General features: G+C 35.5%; 2 protein-coding genes across 8 annotated transcripts in view; both read left to right on the top strand.

Moving 5' to 3' along the window:
* Nucleotides 1-15295, top strand: part of BCLAF1 (BCL2 associated transcription factor 1) — a 30064-nt gene extending 14769 nt beyond the window's left edge. For 3 of the 7 annotated variants that reach the window (XM_029943576.1, XM_029943580.1, XM_029943575.1), the window contains exons 7-13: nucleotides 764-869; nucleotides 1922-2006; nucleotides 4363-4538; nucleotides 5642-5819; nucleotides 6874-7020; nucleotides 12169-12381; nucleotides 12554-15137. In XM_029943576.1, the coding sequence (XP_029799436.1) occupies nucleotides 764-869; nucleotides 1922-2006; nucleotides 4363-4538; nucleotides 5642-5819; nucleotides 6874-7020; nucleotides 12169-12381; nucleotides 12554-12559 (911 nt within the window). In that variant the 3' untranslated portion in view covers nucleotides 12560-15137. Of the gene's footprint in view, nucleotides 1-763; nucleotides 870-1921; nucleotides 2007-4362; nucleotides 4539-4671; nucleotides 4784-5641; nucleotides 5820-6873; nucleotides 7021-12168; nucleotides 12382-12553 lie in introns of those variants that run through there. The other 4 variants (XM_029943578.1, XM_029943577.1, XR_003910473.1 and 1 more) reach the window with 3 other exon arrangements.
* A 4043-nt stretch (nucleotides 15296-19338) lies between these two features.
* Nucleotides 19339-21583, top strand: part of MTFR2 (mitochondrial fission regulator 2) — a 12575-nt gene continuing 10330 nt past the window's right edge. The window contains exons 1-2 of the mRNA XM_029944705.1: nucleotides 19339-19589; nucleotides 20231-20347. Coding sequence (XP_029800565.1) covers nucleotides 20285-20347 — 63 coding nt within the window. The 5' untranslated portion in view covers nucleotides 19339-19589; nucleotides 20231-20284. The remainder of the gene's footprint in view (nucleotides 19590-20230; nucleotides 20348-21583) is intronic.

The raw sequence follows: 21583 nt of genomic DNA, 5'->3' as shown, positions 1-21583 counted from the left end.
TGGATATTGGGCGGTAAGTTGACACGGATGTATGTTGACCTGTTAAGCAGATAGCTTGCTTCGTAATGTAACATTTCATGACTTTATACGTCTTCTATTTTACATTTACAGCATATATTGAATGGTTTAAAAACTAGTATTGATAATACTAATTTTAAAATTTAAAAGAAGGACAAGAGAATAATAGAGAATGTGCTGTCAGGTTTGCCAAGATGCCAGATTTTTGGAGTAATTAGTGTTAGTTGATTTGAAAAATATTTTTCCAGTTGAAATGGTAGTATTCCGTTTTTTCCTAAGTCCAGTTTTTGTTGTTAGCATAGTTCTTGATGAAATAATTGTATTAGTTTACTAAAATCAGCTGTGTAGTTATTTCAGTATTTTTTGTTTTCTGCAAATAATTATTGAAGTAACTTTTCTGGTTCTGGCAAGGTATAAGGACATTCACGTATTACTCCTTTTGTTCTGTTTGAGGAAGTATTGCATTATTGAAATCAAGTTAGAGATTTTCAATGAAATCTACTTATTGTTTTTGGAATTTATGCAGTGTTGACAGGGACCTCTAAGGAACTTTGTATCAGTTACTTGTTGAGGTAGAAGTTAAGAGGGACAGAGTAGGAGCTCTTTGTAACACTTGATTCTCTTCTGCTAGGTTTCTTGAGTATTTTTATTTTCTTTTCACCTGCTACATGCCCTTCTGTCACAAATGAAAATCTCTCTTGAAGTAAAGATAACTAATTGGGCAGTATTTCTCCTAAATCAACAGAGCAATACTTCAAATCAGCTGCAGTGACCCTAAACGAGAGGTTTACTTCGTATCAGAAAGCCACCGAAGAACATAGTACCAGGCAAAAGAGCCCTGAGATACACAGGTATGTGCACTGTTGAATGGACATATAAAAATACTGTTTTCAAAGGAAGATACCATTTATTTTATTTGTTTTTTTGGGAAGATACTAATCATACTGGAACTATGCTATTACCATCATGATACAAGATGAGCTTTGGTTTTATTTTTTTATACCTTGAATAAGTATATTTCCAGCCTTGAAAAGCTTATAATTTACTGTTTCTTTCTAACTTTTATTTTGTTTAAACATATTCTTGGAACTTAAGATACTATTAATCACTCCCCAGAACACATTTGTTTTTTGAGAGGGAGTTGGATGCCTAGAGTAACCCTTCATGTAATTTATTTCCAGTAAGTTTGTAAAATAAAAAATGCTTCATGAGAGGTAGAACTGTTATTTTTGTTTTTGTGAGAAGAGCATGAATAAGTCCAGCAGTTGTGTTCAAATTCTGATCTGTCACTTCATTGCATTTTGATAAACCAAGTTATTTAATCTCTGAACATTAGTTTTTTCCATCTATCACATAAGGACAGTAGTGCCTTTTTTGCAGGGTGGTGGTGACCATTAGTATTGGTCATAAAGTATCTCAGTTCTTAGTAAATAGTAGGTAGGGTTTTGGTGGTGACTGCTGAAGAACTGAGAAGTTGCAGTTGACACTAGCTTTTAAAAGATAAGGAGAGGCAGGGATAAGACTAAAGATCCACTGAATATGTAAAACTATTGAAGGTGCTTATGAACAGATAACCATGTTCATGTGTGTTATTGAAGACATGGAGGTATATAATTGTATGATGATTGACACTTAAATCATAAAAAAGCATGTTTTTTATGATTAAGATGAATTTGTTTTAAAAACTTAAACTTATTTATATATAAAAATATCTGAAGCATTTTAATTCACTTTCAATGGATATAGTCTAATTAATTGTCTGCTAGGAGTTAGAGTAACAATCTTATTATGCTAACGTTGATTGGGAGAGAAGTAACTAGACATTATAAAAATGTACTGTTCTGAAGAATTTTTGGAACTGTAAAGTTACTGTGACTACAAATAGATTTTATTTTACATTAAGGAGAATTGACATCTCTCCAAGTGCCCTGAGGAAGCATACTCGTTTAGCAGGAGAAGAGAGAGTTTTTAAAGAAGAAAACCAAAAGGTATGTTTTGAATGGACTTCCTTTTACTGTTATGTTGAGCTCAGTTAATAATATATGCTAAGTATAGTTTATGTAGACAAAGTTTTTGCAGAGGTCCTCTATTTTTAGCTTGTAAGACTAATGAATTTAAGGTAGTGTATGTAGTACTCCTTCCTAAAAGAAATTAAGCTGTGTACCTTAAACCAATTTTCTAAAATGCTAATGAAAATAAAGTTCTAAGTAAAAGGTAGACAAAGGAAAATTATAAAAGTGAAGAAAGGAATTATACTAGGGTTTCTATATAAAGTTATGAGGTTAAAATGGATGAGCCAGAGTAAATATTTGTTGACTTATATATGCCTAAATTAATATCTCTAGGTTTTTCACAGTGAGAACAAGAAGTAATCCTTATGCTACTGGGCATTTTTGATCTGGACTATGAAATAAGCATTCTGAGAACCAATTTACAATTGAACAGTTGGAACAAAAACTGTCAGAATTGAAATTTTGTGGGTTGGGGGGAAGTATGCTTTTAAATGTGAGAAAAGAGCCTGTGAATGGTGGGGGAGGGAGGTCTGTGAGAATGGAATGTGTTCGTTAAGGGGTCTCTGATACATTTTCTAGGTAGACTAGTCTATACGACAGGCCATATGGGTCTAGTAGAAATGTGGGCACAGGTAGAAAGGGAGCAACTCTCTGTTAAAATGAAAAGGTTAGGGGACTTGGAAGTGCTGCCTGGTTACAATTTTGGCTGTAACCAAGTATTACCTGTATGATACTTGGAAAACAGTGTCTTGGACGTTGGTGTACTAATCCAAAAAATGAGACTACATGTGTTTTGCAGAGTTGAATAGTTGAACTATTGAGAAAACATAGGTACTTTTACTATTAGAAGCTGTTATTAATGGTTGTATTTTCAAACATTTTAATGTGGCATGCTATTAACTTACTAGATGAGAGATTTAGAGCTTAAAAGAAAAGAAAGTGGTTTCTTTGTGTGGGGCATACTGATCTTGGAAAAACATTCTGAGAAGTGAATACTAATCTTGGCTTTTCCTTTCAATATCTTGGGTTCAGTGTTGGTTAATTTTATTTTTGCCAACAGTTTATCTGTCTTTGTGCTCTGACAGTATCTTGTTTCTTTCCTCATTTACTCGGACCACATTTTCATCTGGAGGAGAGAAAATAGTGATTACTTATGGACAGATAGGCTATGACATTGCTTTTTGTCTTTCATCTTCTGATCTCAATGAAGAATTAATATGTTATTATTTAATGTATATATAGTTTTGGAGTTTACAGAGTAGTTTTACTTAAATTACCTTGTTACTTGTGGGCTTGGTAATACCTCAGTGAATAAGGAAGGTTTTTGCTCTTGATTAGTCTTTATTTTATTTTATTTATTTTTTTATTATCCAGGTAGCAAATAGGTGAGTAGTTGATATCATGTGGAGATATATTTATACTTTCAGTTTTATGAATGGTTATGAATATCCTAGCTAGATTTCCCAGAGTACGTACTTCTTATTGTTGAATACTAGCAAGGATGTCCACATTGCTTAGCATCTTACTGATGTATAATTTTTCTTCATTCCTAGATGCCTCTTTTCCATCTTCCTAAATTATATAGTATTTGAAAAAGCAATGGAACAAGATGGAGGTGAATTGTGACCCAGTTAAACTAATGTCCGTTGCAATACCTGAATTGAGAAAGGGCAGTATATTTGGCCCAAGATACTGAGTACAGGATTGGGAATAATATCTCTCTGGCTTTGTTTCTACCCTTATTCAACCTTGGTTTTATTCATCATATTCCACTTGCATGTTATGGAAATTACAGAATTCTTCCTTTTGAAGTGGTTTTTATTGGGTTGGTCAACCTATTTGGGAAGAACTTGAAGATAAAATGAGGCTTCAATAATGAAAACCATTACTGTAGGATCCCTTAATTTTATAGGTAGATGGCTATGCCACAACCACAGATAGAATATAACTTCTGTCATTGTTCAACTGTTTACAAAAAACCCTTTGAAAAGGATGAGTGATGACAATGAGGATGTGCTGAGTGGAAAAATAATTATTTTATTCTACTGTACAAAGTTTATTATGGATTGCTTTGAACAAAAATCTGTATTTTAAAGATAATTAGCTTTTTATAACTTCCCTAGTTTTATAGTCCCCATGCACTGTGTATGCAAATGTTGAGTCAAAACAACTGAGTGTATTTTTTAACAAAAACTAAGTATGGAAGTAGTACATTATGATCCACCCTTTTCTGATACTAAAATGCCAAATTAAAAGCTGGCATAAGATTTGGCTATATATCTATATTTTTATTTTTCTCTCCTGAAGTCTATTTTACATTTGTCTTTTATAGGGAGATAAAAAATTAAGGTGTGATTCTGCTGATCTTCGGCATGACATTGATCGTCGGAGAAAAGAAAGAAGTAAAGAACGGGGGGATTCCAAGGGCTCCAGGGAATCCAGTGGATCAAGAAAGCAGGAAAAAACTCCAAAAGATTACAAGGAATACAAATCTTACAAAGATGACAGGTAATTGTTAAAACTGTCTGAGTTAGGTTTTAGCTTCTAATTAGCCTTTAATAATTGTCAGCTTAATTGCTTTCAATTTTGACTGTGTAATCGAATGTTTAAATTTAAACAATTAAAATTATTTGTTTTACAGCAAAAATGTATTTGTCTTTTACACGGCTTATGGTGGATGAGGACAAAAACTTTGGAATAGCAAGCTAACACTGAAAAAAAAAATGACAAATTAATGTGTCCTATTATCCAGGCTACATCAGGAGGTTGGACTTCAATGCAGTGCATTTCTAGAAACAGTTTGTGTAAGAACTTTGGTTCGTTATGCTTGATTCCGCACTTTTTCAACTCATAACACCCAGAGTACAAGAATTTTAAACTGATATCTAGTGGTTTAACATGGGAGAGATGGGGGGGAGGAAGGATTAGTTTTTATGAAATAGCAATGTGTATTAATCTTTCAAAGTAATGTTTCCATGGATACTGTTAGCAGTGGTAAGAGTTACCGCAGGTATGACCTTTTCGGGTGTTGCGTTAGAATCATGTAAAATTGATCATCGTAGAGTCAAATAAATAATAGGAATACTAAGTATCATAGATAATTGTTTTCTTGCTATTCATTATTAGGTAAATGGTGGATTTAACTCGTGCTTTTTAATTTATGACTGGTATTTGTATATCATATGCTTTTATTTCTCTATTGGAGTAATGGCCCAAACCATATCAACTGTTCTCACCCAGGGTGTACATACTGCAGTCATTTTGAAACTTGGCCTTTAAAAACATTCTTACTTTTCCTACTCTTCTTTTCCTTTCCTTAAAATAACAACAACAGAAAGTTTAAAATACTGAAGAACTGCACCTTATTCTTGAAGTTTCCAGACTGCTAGTTTTTAACTGGCAGGCCGTATCGTATTTTTCAGTAGTTAATTGAAGGAGAATGGAAACAGACTGTATCAAAGTTTAACACCCAATCATTTTAGTTATTTAATCATTTTTAATAGGGGATAGTTCTTTTTTACTTGAAAAATCCCTTTTATTATAAGATTCGACAGGGTCTTTGTCTTTTTTAAAATAGCACATATTTTTTGTTTTCTTTATTTATTTTGCAGTAAACATAAAAGTAGAGAGCAAGATCATTCTCGATCTTCATCGTCTTCAGCATCACCTTCTTCTCCCAGTTCTCGAGAAGAAAAGGAGAGTAAGAAGGAAAGAGAAGAAGAATTTAAAACTCACCACGAACTGAAAGAATACTCAGGCTTTGGAGTTAGCCGACCACGAGGAACCTTTGTAAGTAATAGAATTACCTTTGATTGTTGGTAGGGCTTTACTTTAGAGCACTGTAGGTAAGGAAAGTAAAATAAATGATTTAGACATTGTTGTGAGTCATTGCTTCGACAGTCAGAATTAGTCTTGGAAAGTGAAATGGTATTTGTGTATCTGGATTAAGATGCCATTTAGGGGTTGGGAGGAGGGGCTGGAGCTGGGATGATGCTTTCTTTGTATACAGAGTAAAAAGTTTCTGAGTTTTAAAAAACTGTACGTATGTAAATACATCAATTAGATACTTTTTTAAAATTTTGGAATCAATAATGTACATGGTGCATGAAGACTCAAGAGTCAAGTAAAGTTACTGAAATCCAGTTCTTTAATCACTTAGTTTTTGAAAACATATCTTAAAGCATTAAAAAAGAAAAACCCTAACCTCTGTACTACAACTTTTTATTTTGCCTTCCAGCCCTTGTTTATATGTGTATAATCATAGAAATCATACAGCTTTTGTTTTTATTCTACATAGCATACACATTATCCCCATGTTTGCATAAATTTGTTAAAATTATTAATTTAACAACTTCACCGTAATACGTCTTCTTGACTCTAATTTCTATATTCAGATTCCTACCTTGAGTGAGTATCCAGTTATTAGTAGGGTTCATTAATTAGGTCATTTGGGAAAGAGAAGAGCTTTGCTTATATGGTGATAGGTGATAGTTGAACACTTGGGACTCCTATAATAATTCGAAGAATTAACCATTCTTTTGGGTAGTAAAAGGGGAAAGAACCAACTTGATTATTTAAAAATACTAGTTCAGGCCATGAAATCGCAGTCAGTATGCAATACTTAAATTGACTGCATTTCTTAACCTATTCAGCTTTCAGTGGGCAGATTTTTTTTTGCCTATAGTATAAAATGGCCACCCTTTCTGTCCTCAGTGGCTATGAAATTGAGATTTAGGAAGGAAATTAGGGAATTTGTTTTTTGTTACTGCAGTAAAATTAGAGTTTGCATGTAACTAAATACCTTTTGATTGCATTACTAAACAGCTTTGTTAATGTTAATCAGTTTCGAATTAGAGGCAGAGGAAGAGCCAGAGGAGTTTTTGCTGGGACAAATACTGGTCCAAACAACTCAAATACTACTTTTCAAAAGAGACCGAAGGAAGAGGAATGGGATCCAGAATATACCCCAAAGAGCAAGAAGTACTTCTTGGTGGGTGTTAGAAATCTGTGTTTATTTGGTTTGCATTAATTTTCAAAGCATACTGGGTGAATACATTTGAGTACAGGTGTCCACTACTATGAGGAGTTTTTGCCATAATTTAAGAAACCTTTTAAAAATTCATTACCCAGATGATTTGAAGTTTCAAAAATGTGGGTCCCTTTAGTCCTGTTTATACCTTATTGATACCACCTATAGGCTGATCAGGGTAAACTAAAACTACACCTGATTTTGATAGCCACATTCAGAGAAGAACATTAATATAGGTTTCACATTTGTCTATGAGACAATGACAGTTGTAGAAACTTGTCATTAAGATTTATCTTTCATCATCACAGCTGTTTGTTTAAATAAAAGACAAAGAGAAGAATTCTTTCACAGAACATGTAATTAAGGATCTCAGGAAGGCTGTGTATTTCCACTGGAATAAAAGGAAGATGAAAAATTCCACATGGCAAAGTTGCTAGCTACACTAATTTGATGCTTCTTTGTAATACTTTTTCCTTTGAAGTAGTTTTCTAAGGGGTGAAACTAGAGGAAGTGGGTCCTGAAACAGTTTCTAGGTAATGATGGAGATTTTCTGTAGTTTGGCATGGGAGAAAAGGGTCTGTCCAGCATTGTATAGACACTTAAGAAAATATCAGAAATATTACCAGAAGTATTGATTTCTCTCATAACTTTTCAGGGAAGTGATGTTTCAGAGACTAGTTCTGAAGATCAGTTGTTTTACAGAAGCAAGGAGGAAAATGGTACTAGATTTATAGAAATGTGTCTTTGATTTGACTTTATACTAGGTATCATGAATGTAAAGATGTATTTCTTGGCTGGAACAAATTTAGGAATGAAAGTTCTTTAAATCTATATGTAATGGATTTCATCCAAAACAGGAAATGGAGGTTATTTCATAGGAGAGAGTGATTAGGGGAGCCTTCATAGAGGAACTGGACTTGAGTCTTGAGCTTAAAAAATAGGTGTACTGCAGATTGTAGGTGTGAAACTTCCTGAGCTAGAACTCTGGCTAGGTGGTTGGTATAGGTTTGGTAAAATTAAGAAAAAGCAGAAGTTGTGGGAGGCTATATCTAAATAATTTGGATTTTAACCAGAGTTTAGAAAAGTAATGGTTGTACAGATAGATTGGAGAGTTACTGAGTGTCTGAACTAAGGGGCTAAGTAATGGAAAAGTTAAAGTAACATTTATGAGGATTTACTCAGGGATCCTGTATGTAGTTGGGTATTGGTAATGAGATGAAGGGATTTCTCTAGGATAGGGAATACAGAGGAAACAATCCATTTGAGAAGATTAGGTTCTGTTCTTGAGGTGCCTGGGAGAAATTAAGTGTAGAGATATGCAATGGAAAGTTGCTAATATAGTGGAAAAAAATCTAGGAGCCATCTTCCGGTACACAATTAAAGCTCTGTTAAGATCACCCAGTCAGAAGAGATTAAAAGGCCACCCTGTCAAAGGTGGGGTGAGGAGTGAGTGAGTGAGAGTAAAAATGCCACAGTGCTTGTTTAAAAAAAAAAAAATGCCAGAGAGTAGACCAGATGTTCCGGGTCAAAAGATTAAGAGTAAGGAAAATGAGAGATGAACAAGTAGATAGTAATTAATACTCTGAATGTTTTATAAATACCTAGTTTAGTCCATACCTTCCCTTTTCTGTGGCATTCTTTTAGAATCTGATGTAATTTTATCTTGAAATGGGACATAACATTTTACTTTGGCATTTAAGTAGTAGTTTTACTAATTAAGAAGAATGTGTTATTTTAAGAATTTAGGAATTTAGAGGCTTATGTGTTGCTATTCTGGGCTATATTGATTTGTCACACTAATGTTCATCAGAAAGCAGTTTTTATAAGTTTTTAAATTTTATTATCTTGTAAGAGAGTGCAGGCTGGAGGGGGGTGGGTGCAGAAGGATAGAGAATCCCAAGCAGGCTCCTTGCTGTTAGTGCAGAGCCCAAAGAGGGACTCCATCTCCAGCTGAAATCTAGAGGCAGATGCTTAACGGACTGAGCCACCCAGGCAGGCATCCCTAAATTAATGTTAATACTTTCTTTTTATAAATCAATTCTCAGAGTCATTTATTTTGGTTCTTAAGGTTCTTAATCATTGAACTATTGAAATGACAGTTCTGGTTTTTACATGGATTTTTAAATTTGAAAGGTTTTGGTTTTGCAAATACATTTTTGTAAACAGCTATTGTTGAGACTAGAAATATAAACAAAAATATTCATAAAAATGAGGTTGAAAACTTAGATGTTCCCCTATGAATAATTGACAAACATGGAGATTTTGCCCATATATATGTATATACTTACACATATATACATATATATATTTTTTTAAGTTTATTTATTTTGAGAGAGAGAGAGAGAGAGAGAGAGAGAGTGTGTGTGTGTGTGTGTGTGTGTGAGCCTGGGAGGGGCAGAGAGTGAGACAGAAACCCAAACAGGCTCAGCACTGCCAGCACAGAGCTTGATGTGTACCGTGCTAGATTCCTGTTTTAGGTGTATAAACTTATTTCATGCTTATAAAATACCATTTTTAGGGAGGTCCTGTATTCTACTTTTACAGATGACAAACACAGGGGTACATTGATTAAGCAGCTGAGCACAGTTAACATGGCTAGTAGAACAGGACTTTGGATTTGAACCTACGCCTTGGGCTCCAGAGCCAGGGTTCTGAAAGAACCCTACCGTTCTTTCTCTAGTATTGAGTAATAGTAACATTTGTTGCATTCTTTTCTGAAATTTCTTATCTCAAAACTTGGATTTATGCAAAGATACGTGATGTTTTCAATAATAAGTAGGAAAGATAGTCTGTCTTAGAACCTTAAATTCTATGGAGGGGTGAGTATGTGAAGAGTTGGAGCAGGTAGGAAAGTACTGAAGTGGATAGGTTCTCAGTAGAGTTGGGGTCTGAGGAAGAGAAAATCCCTGGTGGGGAAGGAGCTTCAGGGTAGGAGTTTTAATCAGTTAACCCTTTGAAACTTGATCATTCTGTGGAGAAGAGATAAGAGGATTTTGGAGGTTTAGTTCTAATATGGCCTCCTTTGTTAATGTGTTGTTGTGCATTATAATTTCCCTGACCCTTTATCATGTGAAGTAATTCATTTTAAAAAATTGGAGTAGGACTAATACCTTGGAAGTTAGAACTTGAGAATGAGAAGTTAGTTTGCTTAGCATTAAAATGTCCGCTAGATAGCTGCCAGATACTCTCTGAAAAATAGATTGTCGTCTTTTATCTGTTCTTGGGTATTTAAAGGTGTTGGCTAGTTTAACTCTAGTGCCTAGCTTTGCCTCTGGTTTTTCTCTTTCTGTAACTATTAGCTGCCTTATGTGGAAATCATTTACTGCCACCAGATACTTGGGAAATGTATTCTGTGGGTGATGGGCTGAAGAAGCAGTGGAGAGAACTAGTTCTGTGGCCTTGGGCAAGTAGCTCAGTTTTGCTGTGCCTCAATTTCTTTAGATCTAAAGTAGGATTAGTAACTATTTTATGGAGTTCTTTGAGGGTGAGAGGAGTAAATAAATGTGGAAAGTGCTCAGAACAGTGTCTTCTGCTTAGTAAGCATTATTACCACCACTGTTTGAGTGCTTGCTTGTCATACCCAGGGATAGGCACTTTTTATAGATCATCTGTGTGCCTTCCTGGTTTTCTCCAATTTCTAACATGAGAAAGTCAAGTCCCACCGCTTCTCTTTCTATTTAAACATGCCTCTGATTCTAAAACCTGTTTGCTACTTTCTACAAATGCATGGAATACTATGTAAACGCGACAAACACAAACTCTATAGAGTTGTTTGTGCCAATACCAAAAGGGAGCCTGAAGTTAACATAGTTGTGTGGGTATCATTTTCAGTGGCAGAGTATTTTAAAATACTTTATTTCAGGTTTATAATTAAGCTTTCTGACAATTCTGAAATCTGCATTTTTGATAGTTCCTAAACTCGTTCTTTATGGAGTCATACATACCTTTAGCTTGTCATTTTTCATCCGTTTGTTAAAGATAGAGGATTAGAAATTGGTAAGTGCTCTTTTGCATTGTGTGTTACTTGCGTAACTGAGCTTTGCAAGTCACGCCAGGAGGGTGATCTGTATTACACAAATATGCACTACGGCACATTCTGTGTTTTGAAAAAGGCACTTATGCCACAAAATACTCGAGAAACAGCTTTAGTGACTTTTGGACAGCTGGTCAATACCAGTAGGTATTCCATAGGTTATGGAACAGTGTTTGCATTATACCCATTTTCTCATTAAGGGGCATCATTTTGCCTCATTCTCCATTTTTGTAGGTGACAGACTTGAGAGTTTGAGGTGAGCAGCAATTAATTAAATTATATGATAGGAGAACTTTGGCTTTTTTTTGGTGTTTTGGGATGTCATACTCCTCTATCCACAAAGAAAGGGCTTTTCAATTTGCAGATTGTTTTGATTAATGGTACAGTTTGTAATTTGGGGAATATCTGTATTTGAGTAGAGTTAATGAAAAATTAAGGTTAAAAATGGAATAGAAAGCTGTAGTACTTGATGTTGGTGAAGGAGAAATAAGTTGAGGTATTATTCTAGGGACTATGCTGTCATGATTTAGTATGTGAAATTTCTCTAGCCTAGAAGATTGATGTGTAATATACATTGATTTAGATTTAAGTCTCTGTAGGATTATAAAATCTGTTCTTATATGTAAGATATAATTCATATAATATATTTTCTTTAATAAGTGTTATATGACATTTTCATGACTAACATCTTTATGACTGGTAGTTTTTTGGGAAAAATACAGGTTACTAAATCTCATTTATATGCAGTATATTAACAAGTGGACTTAGGCTGAAATAATGGGAAGCAAAAAAGTCAAAGTTGTGAAAGTTGGCAGTAATATAGCAGTTGAGGTTCTTCAAAAAATTGGACAGCTCACAGTGCTTGATTATAAAGCAGTTAAGATGTACTTTCACAATGGAATATATTTTTGTTGAAAAATTCAGTGTTGTTGGCTTTGTTTCAATGTGTTTTAGAACATTACCAAAGTCCCATACCTCAGTCGTCAGAAGATTTTTGCCATGACTTATTATGGGACTGTAATCATTCATTTATAAGAAGAACATTTTAGTGATGATTGTTTTTAACCTCTCTGTAGCATGATGACAGAGATGATGGTGTGGATTATTGGGCCAAAAGAGGAAGAGGCCGTGGTACTTTTCAACGTGGCAGAGGGCGCTTTAACTTCAAAAAATCAGGTAGCAGTCCAAAATGGACTCATGACAAATACCAAGGGGACGGGATTGTTGAAGATGAAGAAGAGACCATGGAAAATAATGAAGAAAAGAAGGATAGACGCAAAGAAGAAAAGGTAGAAAATTTTATCTTGTTAGTGATTCTAACAGATTGTCTTCATTATGGGTTTGGTGGGCCAATTAGTTAATTATTTCATTTTTAGGGAAAATGATTATGGATCATTTCCACTCCACATTTTTGCTAATCTTTATTTTCTGTTTGTCTTTTTTTTTGTTTGTTTGTTTTAGGAATAGTAAATCTGAAGTGAGATTGCAGCAGAGAAGCAGAACTTGCACCCACCATTTTTTACCTGATTTTTGTTTTCAAATAAGAATGTAAGCATTTTACTTAAATTTTACTGTTTGCAAGTAGTCAATAGAAATTTTGTTTTAAGTCTTCAAATATCTTGAAAAATAGTAGACTGTATGTTGAAAATTGTACTGAAATAAAGTAGAAAATTGTTACGTACCATATTTGTAACTATCAACTTTTAAAAAAATACTTTTACTGTTTTTGTTACATGCATTGTAATTTGCTTTGTCTATAAGATATGGTCAAGTACAGCTCTGTGAAAGTTCTGATTCTCTTCCTTCCCTGTTTGTTAATGTTTATTCTGAAGTAAACGTTAGCTCTACATACAAATCCCTGAACAGAAGTTGTTTATAGAGACCACACTAATTATTTTAACTATATACATTTGTTTAACATTCTCCTTAATTCAAACACACTACATGGTAGGGTGACTAATTTTTGAGGTGAACCACAGAAAAAAGATTTTTTCTTTGGCAAAGTAAGCTAATTTAACACATCAGCAAATGTTTAAAAGGTGGAAAAAAAGCTTTACCAATAGCTAAAAAGTACAAGCTATTAAAAGATTGGAAAGTATGAGGTTTTTTTGTTTTTGTTTTTTTTTTTAATGGAAAGCAAGCAGTGGCCTATAAAACCATTCTTAGGAGCCTTTGCTTTTTGGGCTGAAAATTCAGTGTTCTTTCTATTCTTATTTGAAAGTTTGAGTCATGGTCTTAGATCTCAGCTAATCTTTTTGAGAGAAGAACGGATCTGTAATAATATAGATGAAAAAAATCCATTGTTACTGAACATCTTTAAAAAACAAAACCTGTAATCCTGGTGTTGGTGTGGAAGAGGATTATCCTGCAGAATGAATTGATAACATTAAAAAGATGTACCTGATTTCATATCTTACATATTTATTTGAGCTTTTGGACAGCTGAAACATTAGTTTGTAGTCTAACCATAAGGAAAAGTAGGCAAAGAAAACACTGTTAATTAGTAGTATTTTAAGTAACTTGTTTTTCAATAAAAAGTTTTGACAGGAAGTTTGTTGCAGCATTGGTCTAACTTGGTTTTTACTTTTTTCCCTATTTCAGTTGCAGTTTATAAAATGGCTTTTTCTTTTTCTTCCCAAGGGTTCTGTTCATCAGATAATCTTTCAAATGTGAATTACCTTTATGTTTATGCTGATTGCTCATAAGATGAAAATTCGAAATAGTAAATTTCACTCTCAACTCTGTCTGCGCAATGACCATCTGTAAAAGTAGTCAAATTTCATTTGTTAATTCAGGAACCAAATTAGTTTATATGTTTGCATTAAAAGGGGGATTGCTTGTTCTGTTAGTGTAAACTTTTCAAAGATTTTAAGTATATGGATCTTCCATCCTTCATGATTTGCAGTGCTCCTAGCACCTTGATTGCAGCCAAAGGCATTTGCTAAGAACTGTAAGGGAAAAATAAGAAAACAAAAAAATATGTATGATGTTTATGGCCCTAGGATCCTTAGTATTGCATGATTTCTCCTATTTTGTCTTTTCTGAAATTGTCAGAGCAGAGGAAATACTATCAAAGCAAGTTTGTGTTACATTAATCAGGACACGGCTAATCTCCTAGTCAGAAGAATACTTTATTACATGCTACAGAAACATGGATTTAATCTTCAACATAGAAGAATTTTTATAAACATTATATGCAAATAAATTTAGCTTTTATTTTAGCAGTTGTTATTTTGGTTAGATATTGGATCTCTGCATGACTATAAATGTGCAGTTTTGTTTTTCCACTTAAGACAATGGGAAAAAGGGAATTTGCTGAGAAATTATTTAATAGGGAGTGGGAATAAAGCTACCTAAGTCCTATCAGCAGGTTATATTTTCAGTGCAGATGTGCTGATTTAACCCAAACAGATAACGTGATTCAGTTTCTTTTATCCTAGTAAACAAAATTGAGGAAAGAGTATTATACCAGAATTTATCAAGAAGGTTGATAGAACTCTGCAGTAGGATGTCATTGTGGATGTTTGTTTTTTCAGAGCCAAGCATATGAAAAGCCTACGTTGTGTCTTTTTAAGCCACATTTAACTCCACACTTCATAAAAATGTTATAAATTGAATGGTTCCTCTTGGGAAGGGTATTTGTTTACAAATGCCAGAAAATAACTGATACCTGAATTAACAGACTTCCTTTTGCCTAGAGAAGGAAGTTAAAAAAGAACCAAAGGATATTTCCAGAAAGAATTAAGAAACATGTTTTAAGAAGGCCATGACTCAGTTCTTAGGTGTGTATACCTCTCAACATCCTAGGAATTTTAATATAAAATAGCAAAATATGTTTTTCCACTTGCAGCCTACTTTTAAGGAATTCCTATTGTTCCCTTTTGTCACAGTTAAAGTGTTGGGAATTATAATTTGAGTAAAAATATTGCCCAATACGAATGAATGTAGATGGCTAAACGATTCTTACTCAGTGTGATGTATATTGCAACAGGGACCCTTGTAAATTGTCATATGCCAATAAAATGTCATAAGTGGTAATAGCTGTTGTTTGTTTACCTGATTTTGAGACTGTTTCTGTGTCTGATCTTTACAGCGATTTCTATGGCCTATTTATAGATATTTGAATACTAACTCCTCTGTTAGTAAAATTATTGGTATGTTATGGCTTTTTGGGGGGTTGATAAACACTTTACAAAACTCAAACCCCATTTACTGTTGTTTTTTGTTTTGTTTTTACTGGGAAAATGAGAAATATTTACAGTGGATAATTCCAAGCTATTATTGGAGAATACAGGAATTCCAGATTTTTAGACTAGTTCTATTCTTGTGTTAATACAAGAACTTCTCAGCCATAATAATATGGAGAATTAGCATTACTTCTCTTTTTACAAACTACAGTATTCAGTTAATAACTAAAAAGAGGTTTTGTTTTGTTTTGTTAGACTGTCATTTTGAGTAAAATCTGGTGTAATTCTTACCATGCCCCTTTTAGAAATTATATGAAATACAAAGCGGACCATTCTTGTCAACTTGAGACAAAAGCATTTTTCAGACTTGTGTGTGCTAAGACCTACTTAAATACTTTGACTAATACATATGGCAAACTATCCCTTTAAAACTTTGTTAGACAAGTTAGAGCTTTGTGTATATGCTAAACAATACTGGTATATAAGCTATACTCAATACGTTTAATGTTATATACTAGTTTCCTATGTTAAAGTATATTTAATATTAGGGGCTTTTTTTTGCTCTGAGAGTTTACATAGTTTCGTTTTTCTCTTTGGGTTTTAACTGGAATACCTTTGGGATATACTTTGTTTCTACATGGAACAATATTTCACATTTAGAGAAGTACAGAAACTTGTCTCAATTTACAAAGTTGCTGAATAGGGAAGGCAGTTGGAGGAAAAGGTTTATTGTTAGAGGATTGTAGTAGACTAGACTTTGTCTCTGAATAGTAGATCCTAATACATCCTTTAAGAAAATTTTGGAATATTATTTGTTACCATACATTTAATGTTAATCAAATAGTTGAAATCATTGTTACATCTGAATGTCAACGGTCTTAATTGTTCATTTCATTGAAGTAGATAGTAAAAATAGGATTATGTCTTAATGAAGTTTTAAGTCAACAGGATTTGTTATTACTCCGTCTCTTAGAATCCAGGAATACATGGAAATTTGTTGTATTCCTTGTCTAATTTGAGACCCTTAGAAATTGTGTAGGTTTATGAGCTGGTCTCCTTATGTTTCTGAAACGTTCAGTAATGGTAAGTGTGTCTGGACTATGCACATGGAGCCAAAGTTCTACATTTAATTACGTCTTCTAGTCCTCTTTATATTGTTATGTTACATCATACTTTAAAAATGGATCCCATTGGTTATAAAAAGAGCTATAACAGGCATTAGATCTGTGTTTCCCCCTACCAGGAAAAAAACCCCTCAAGTGTATCTTAATTATAATGATCTCTGCATAAGAAAAAATATCCCCCCCCAAATAAAAAGTGTTTTTCCTACAGATATTTAGATGGTTTACAACAATGAACCTATTTACATACACCCTTAAGATACAGAAGATAATCTTGATTCTTGCAAGCAGAAAACGGGCAAGTGGATTTTAATGCTATTTTCCTAAAAATCAGAATGAGATTTTTCTGAGTAATTTGGGAGTTGCCCAGCTTCCTGATGCGGTGATGAGTACTCCTTTTAGTAAAAGTAGGTGATAATTAAATACATCTCCGTATTGAGTTGGAAGGACTTTTACTCCTAGCATGACCTGTGTATTTGGCAGTGATAACATCTTGGTACTGTCATCGTAATTGCAAATTTCATGGAATGTATAAAGCCACAGAAAAGGCATAGCATTCTCATTCTCCAGAATAGTTGTTTACTTGCTACCTTATCTAGCTAGCCCTTGACTATGGAAGGTCATAATTTTTCTGTCTTAATGCACCAGAAAGAGAAAGCAATAAACTTTGTATTAGGGTACTTCTAAAGCTGCCAAGGGGCGGGGAGGGATGCTTAAGTACTCTTTCAGTTTTTTGAAAGAATATCACCAAATGTAAGCATAGAAAGAAAGTTACAAGTTACAATATTCAACTGGTTAAACAGTTAACAGGTCAAAACACCTGCCAAGACCAGATTCCCTTTTAAGGACAGGACTGGACCCCACACAGAAGAAAGTACTGGAAGTAGAATCATTGAGGGCAGAGACCATAGAGGGCTTAAATCAAATTGGGGGAGGGGAACACAATCAGGAAAAATCTTAGGAAGCCAAAGTATTTCTGAACATTACTCAAAAACAACAGGAAAGAAAGGTAAAATTACAAAAGCTTTCCTGAATCCTACATCATTCTAAAATGCCAAGAAAATAATCTTATGTAAACATTAGCAGTTGGAAAATACTGTCAGATCTCATAAAAGTTCATCAAGATGTGGTATGTTATGAGTGTTTTAGTAAACAAAATGAAGGAAAGATTTCTGAAGAAACATTAGGGGTAAGTTGTCAGCAAAACATTGATGGAAGGTGTAGCATTTGATCTGGGCCCATCTTGTACCTAAATCAGAATTGAATGTGGAGCTGTTAATTGTGCATGGTGAAGGTAGCTTTAGTGCTGGTTCCTGTTCTAATATTCTCAAGGGAAGTGTTGGTCTGCCTCTAATATGTGCTGGTATCAGACTGGAAAGGGAGGTGGCTACAAGATCATTATTTACTTGTGAGGGCAAACGGGAAGGACAAAGAACTTGAAAAAAATTGTGACTCACTGATTCTGTGTAGGGTGGCTGATACATTTGCCTTCTACTTCTACATTGTCCAACAGCCCTCTTCTGCCCTTTCATCCTTAACCTAGTGTGAACTACTGGGATATTCTGCCAGTTGCTAGTTACAAATTGTTTCTGGTGTCTGTTTTCTTTTGTCCCATATCCAGTTATTCAGGTATTGATTGTTCATTGTATTTACTAGACACTTCTAAGAATTTTATTATTTTTAAAGTAAGCTGTACACCCAATGCGGCCGAACTACTGGCTAGTCATGAGATCAGGAGTTGCATGCTCCACTGAGCCAGAAAGGCGCCCCAGATATTAGGCACTTTTCAAAAGCACTAGAGAAACAGTGTGGGTCAAAACAAAAGTACCTGCCGTGGAGATTACATTCTAGTTTGGCGATAGGGGTAGCATGAATATACGTGGTGGTAAGTGCTATAAAGAAAAATAAGAGTGGGGAATGCTATTTTAAAATGATGCTCAAGAGTAGCCTCTCTTGTGTCTCCACTAGAATGTAATCTGCAGGAGGGCGAGCACCTTACTGGTCTTGCCCATTCTTGCATTTCCCATGTTTAGAATAGTGCCTGGCACGTAATCTACAGTATTGCATGAGTAAATGTGGGCCATAGGGAAATTAGTTTAAAGATACCCCCATTTTGTCTTTTAATTTGAAATGTAGGTCAGCAGCAGGCACAGTTGATCTTAAATTGTGTCACTCCAGTGCATCCTGGGCGGAAATAGGAAAAGACGTCTCTTAATGAAGCCAATAAACCTAGATCACAATTAAACACTGGAGTATCACCTGATAACGATTTAGTTAGTCCTTACTTAACAATACTTGCTTCCAGCTCATACTTGGTAGCCTGGATAACCAGGGGCGTTTGGTAAGTGAACATTCTAAGTACTGCAAAGCTGCACACCCCTCGAAGACTGCTTAGTTTCTGCTAATCCCATAAGCAGATAATGTTCGCTGAATGAAATGATCAGACAATAAATAGTGACTCCAAGGCAAGAGGAATTGGGAGAGCGGTCCCGCTTAGCATCTGGGTGTAGGGGATGACACTTTTCGAAATAGGACGAACTCCGGATCTCAGCCCTGTTTCAAAACCCTTAATAGCTTCATAACACCGGACGGTAGACAAAAGTAGTTTAGCCTGGAGGAACTTAAGGACGCGTTACGGGCTTGCGTCACCATCTCCGCACCGCCCACCCATTCTACCTGCTGTTTCTAGGCTTCTATTGGTTGCCTCGCGGAAGGCCCGCCCCCTGGAATAAGAAGGAAAAATCCCTGTAGCCGGTCCAAATAGCCGAAACTAACCTGACGTCATAGCGCAGCCAATCACAAACATATATCTTTAGGCTTGTCCAATGAGCACGGATACAAGCGTGGCCCGCGGAGTTTGATTTTCGGTCTGGGACGCGGAAGTTGTGACAGACCTCGGGGAGACGTGCAGGGTGGGTGGGAGACCAGCGGTAAGGGCCGCGCCTCCTGCGAAGTTACCCGGGCTGAGGGAAGGCGTTTCGGTGTCCAGCCCCGGGTCGGTGGGGGACGTCGTTACCGTCTGTGGCTTGCAAACTGAGGCACTCGGGCGGACGCGGGTCAACGTCCGAGCGCTCCTGTACCAGGACTAGTGTACGCAGAGATTCTCCGACTGCGGATTCGAGGCCGCGTTTCTGAACGACCGCAGCTTGATGTTCCGGTGGTTGCGCGGCGGCTCGGCTTCGGAGGAAGGTGAGCAGGGCGATCGTGCTGGGTTCGGAGAGCCCCGGAGGAAGCTTGCGGCAAGGCGCGTGACACGACCGACGCTAGTCTCGGCCTGTTACACACTTAGTTGGGTGACCGAGTCACGCCGGGTATCTGGGGTTCATATTCCTTATCTTTAAAATCAGCGAGGAGGATGGATGGTGCCCCGATTCGTTTGTGAGGAAGAGCCGCTCTTCATTTGTTAAAGCCTTGGGTCCGCCTGCCCTCTCGAGTGAGCTGAACTCATCCCTCTACTCAGCCCAGATCTTTCAGGAGAGCGGGGACTTCACTGACGCAACCTAAAGGCTTCCCTGCTAAGTGTTCAGTCTATTGTTGGTTGATATGTATTAAGGAAGACTGAAACATCTTACGAACTTTTAGTGCAGTTTAACTGATAAATTGAAATTTCCTTTATCAGCCCTTCCCACGTCTCCATTCCTCTCTTTCTCCTCGACTTCCTTCAGACTACTGCTGGCCAACAGAGATTAGTTGATGGTGTATTGTGAAAGGAAAAGATTGCTCCAGGTTACTTAACGCGGTTTTATGGCAGTCGTGTTTTTTTCTTTTTCTTTTGTTTTCTTTTGTTTTGTTGGTCAAGAGTAATATTTTCTAAATTATTTTTCCTGAAGGTATCAAGAAACTGATAATGTTTCCTTGACTTCGCTTATGTATTTGTTTCACCAATGTCACTCATACTGAATATCTTAAAAGAGATGCTGGAATATTTCGGTGTTCCCATAGACCAGGTAAATGTCTTTTAATGGATTTGAATGAACCTGTTGTTATCTGTTGCTGGATCTTACCTTGAAGACGATCTATGTATATGTAAACATTTAATTTAAGACAAGATTGTTACTTTTCAGGTGTAACAAAGATGAATTTGCAATAGTATACTTTAGGTAGGTAGGTAGAGTTAAAAAACGGGATAAAATTAGGGGCGCCTGGCTGGCCCTATCGGAAGAGCATATGATTCTTGATCTCCGGGCTGTAATTTGTGAGTTCAAGCCCCAAGTTGGGCTGTAAAGTTTACTTTAAAATGGCGGGGGGGGGGGCAGTGGGGGGAGGATAAGATTACTAGCAACCTACTGGATAGATCAAATGCCAGCAAAAGATGCAAATGCATCAAAATCTAGATATGACATTCATAGATAAAATATATTTTAATTATCTAGTGGTTTTATTGAAAGTAATTTAAGTTTGATATTTAGATATATAATGGCAAGTTATAGCTAAGCAAATTCAGAATAAATCTTGAGAGAGGATGACTTAGGCCTAAGAATTATAAGCAAATCCAGTTTTCTCTGCTTATGGAGCATTACCATATCCAAGACAATATATTTGTTGTTTTTCCAGGTGATAAAGAGCAATACATGGGTCTTGTATTCATGCTGCTTAAAATAAATATGAGGAATAAAAACATATGCAGATAACTGTGATGGAAGAGTGAATATAAGAAGATTTGGGAGTTTACAGAATGGGCAAATCATTGCTATTTGTTGTGGTGAATTAGAAGAGAATAATAGTCAAGGACCCTTTGAAGATTTTAAACAGAAGTAAATTGAAGAGTGGTTATAAATTATAAACAGGCAATTATTATGTTATAAATAGGCAATTCAGTATGAGGAACTAGTTTGAATCTGGTGAAGTGAGCCAGATGTGCTCTTGGCTTCTATAAATACAAATATCCTGAAGATAGTGAGATAAATGGTTCTAGAATGTAGGAAAAAGATTTTCAGATTTGTGGGTATCCGAATGCTTTTGATATTTGAATTCATGGACTTTGATGACATAATGGAAGATACTGGGTGTTGGTGCATTTTGAATTTCAGGAATAGATTGAAGATAATGAGGACTGAGTAGTAAAGATTTGCTTATTTTTAGATTACTGATACCTTTAGGGCTTTCTGTAGGCTGGAGTGTTGGCTGCACTGTAGTTTAAAGAATGACTAAGGAAGAGTAATGGCATTAACACCCTTCTTTTG

The sequence above is a fragment of the Suricata suricatta genome, chromosome 7 (assembly GCF_006229205.1).
Source record: "Suricata suricatta isolate VVHF042 chromosome 7, meerkat_22Aug2017_6uvM2_HiC, whole genome shotgun sequence".
Taxonomy (NCBI): domain Eukaryota; kingdom Metazoa; phylum Chordata; class Mammalia; order Carnivora; family Herpestidae; genus Suricata; species Suricata suricatta.
The sequence above is the reverse complement of the archived record's forward strand: the minus strand, read 5'-3'. Positions and strand labels throughout refer to the sequence as shown.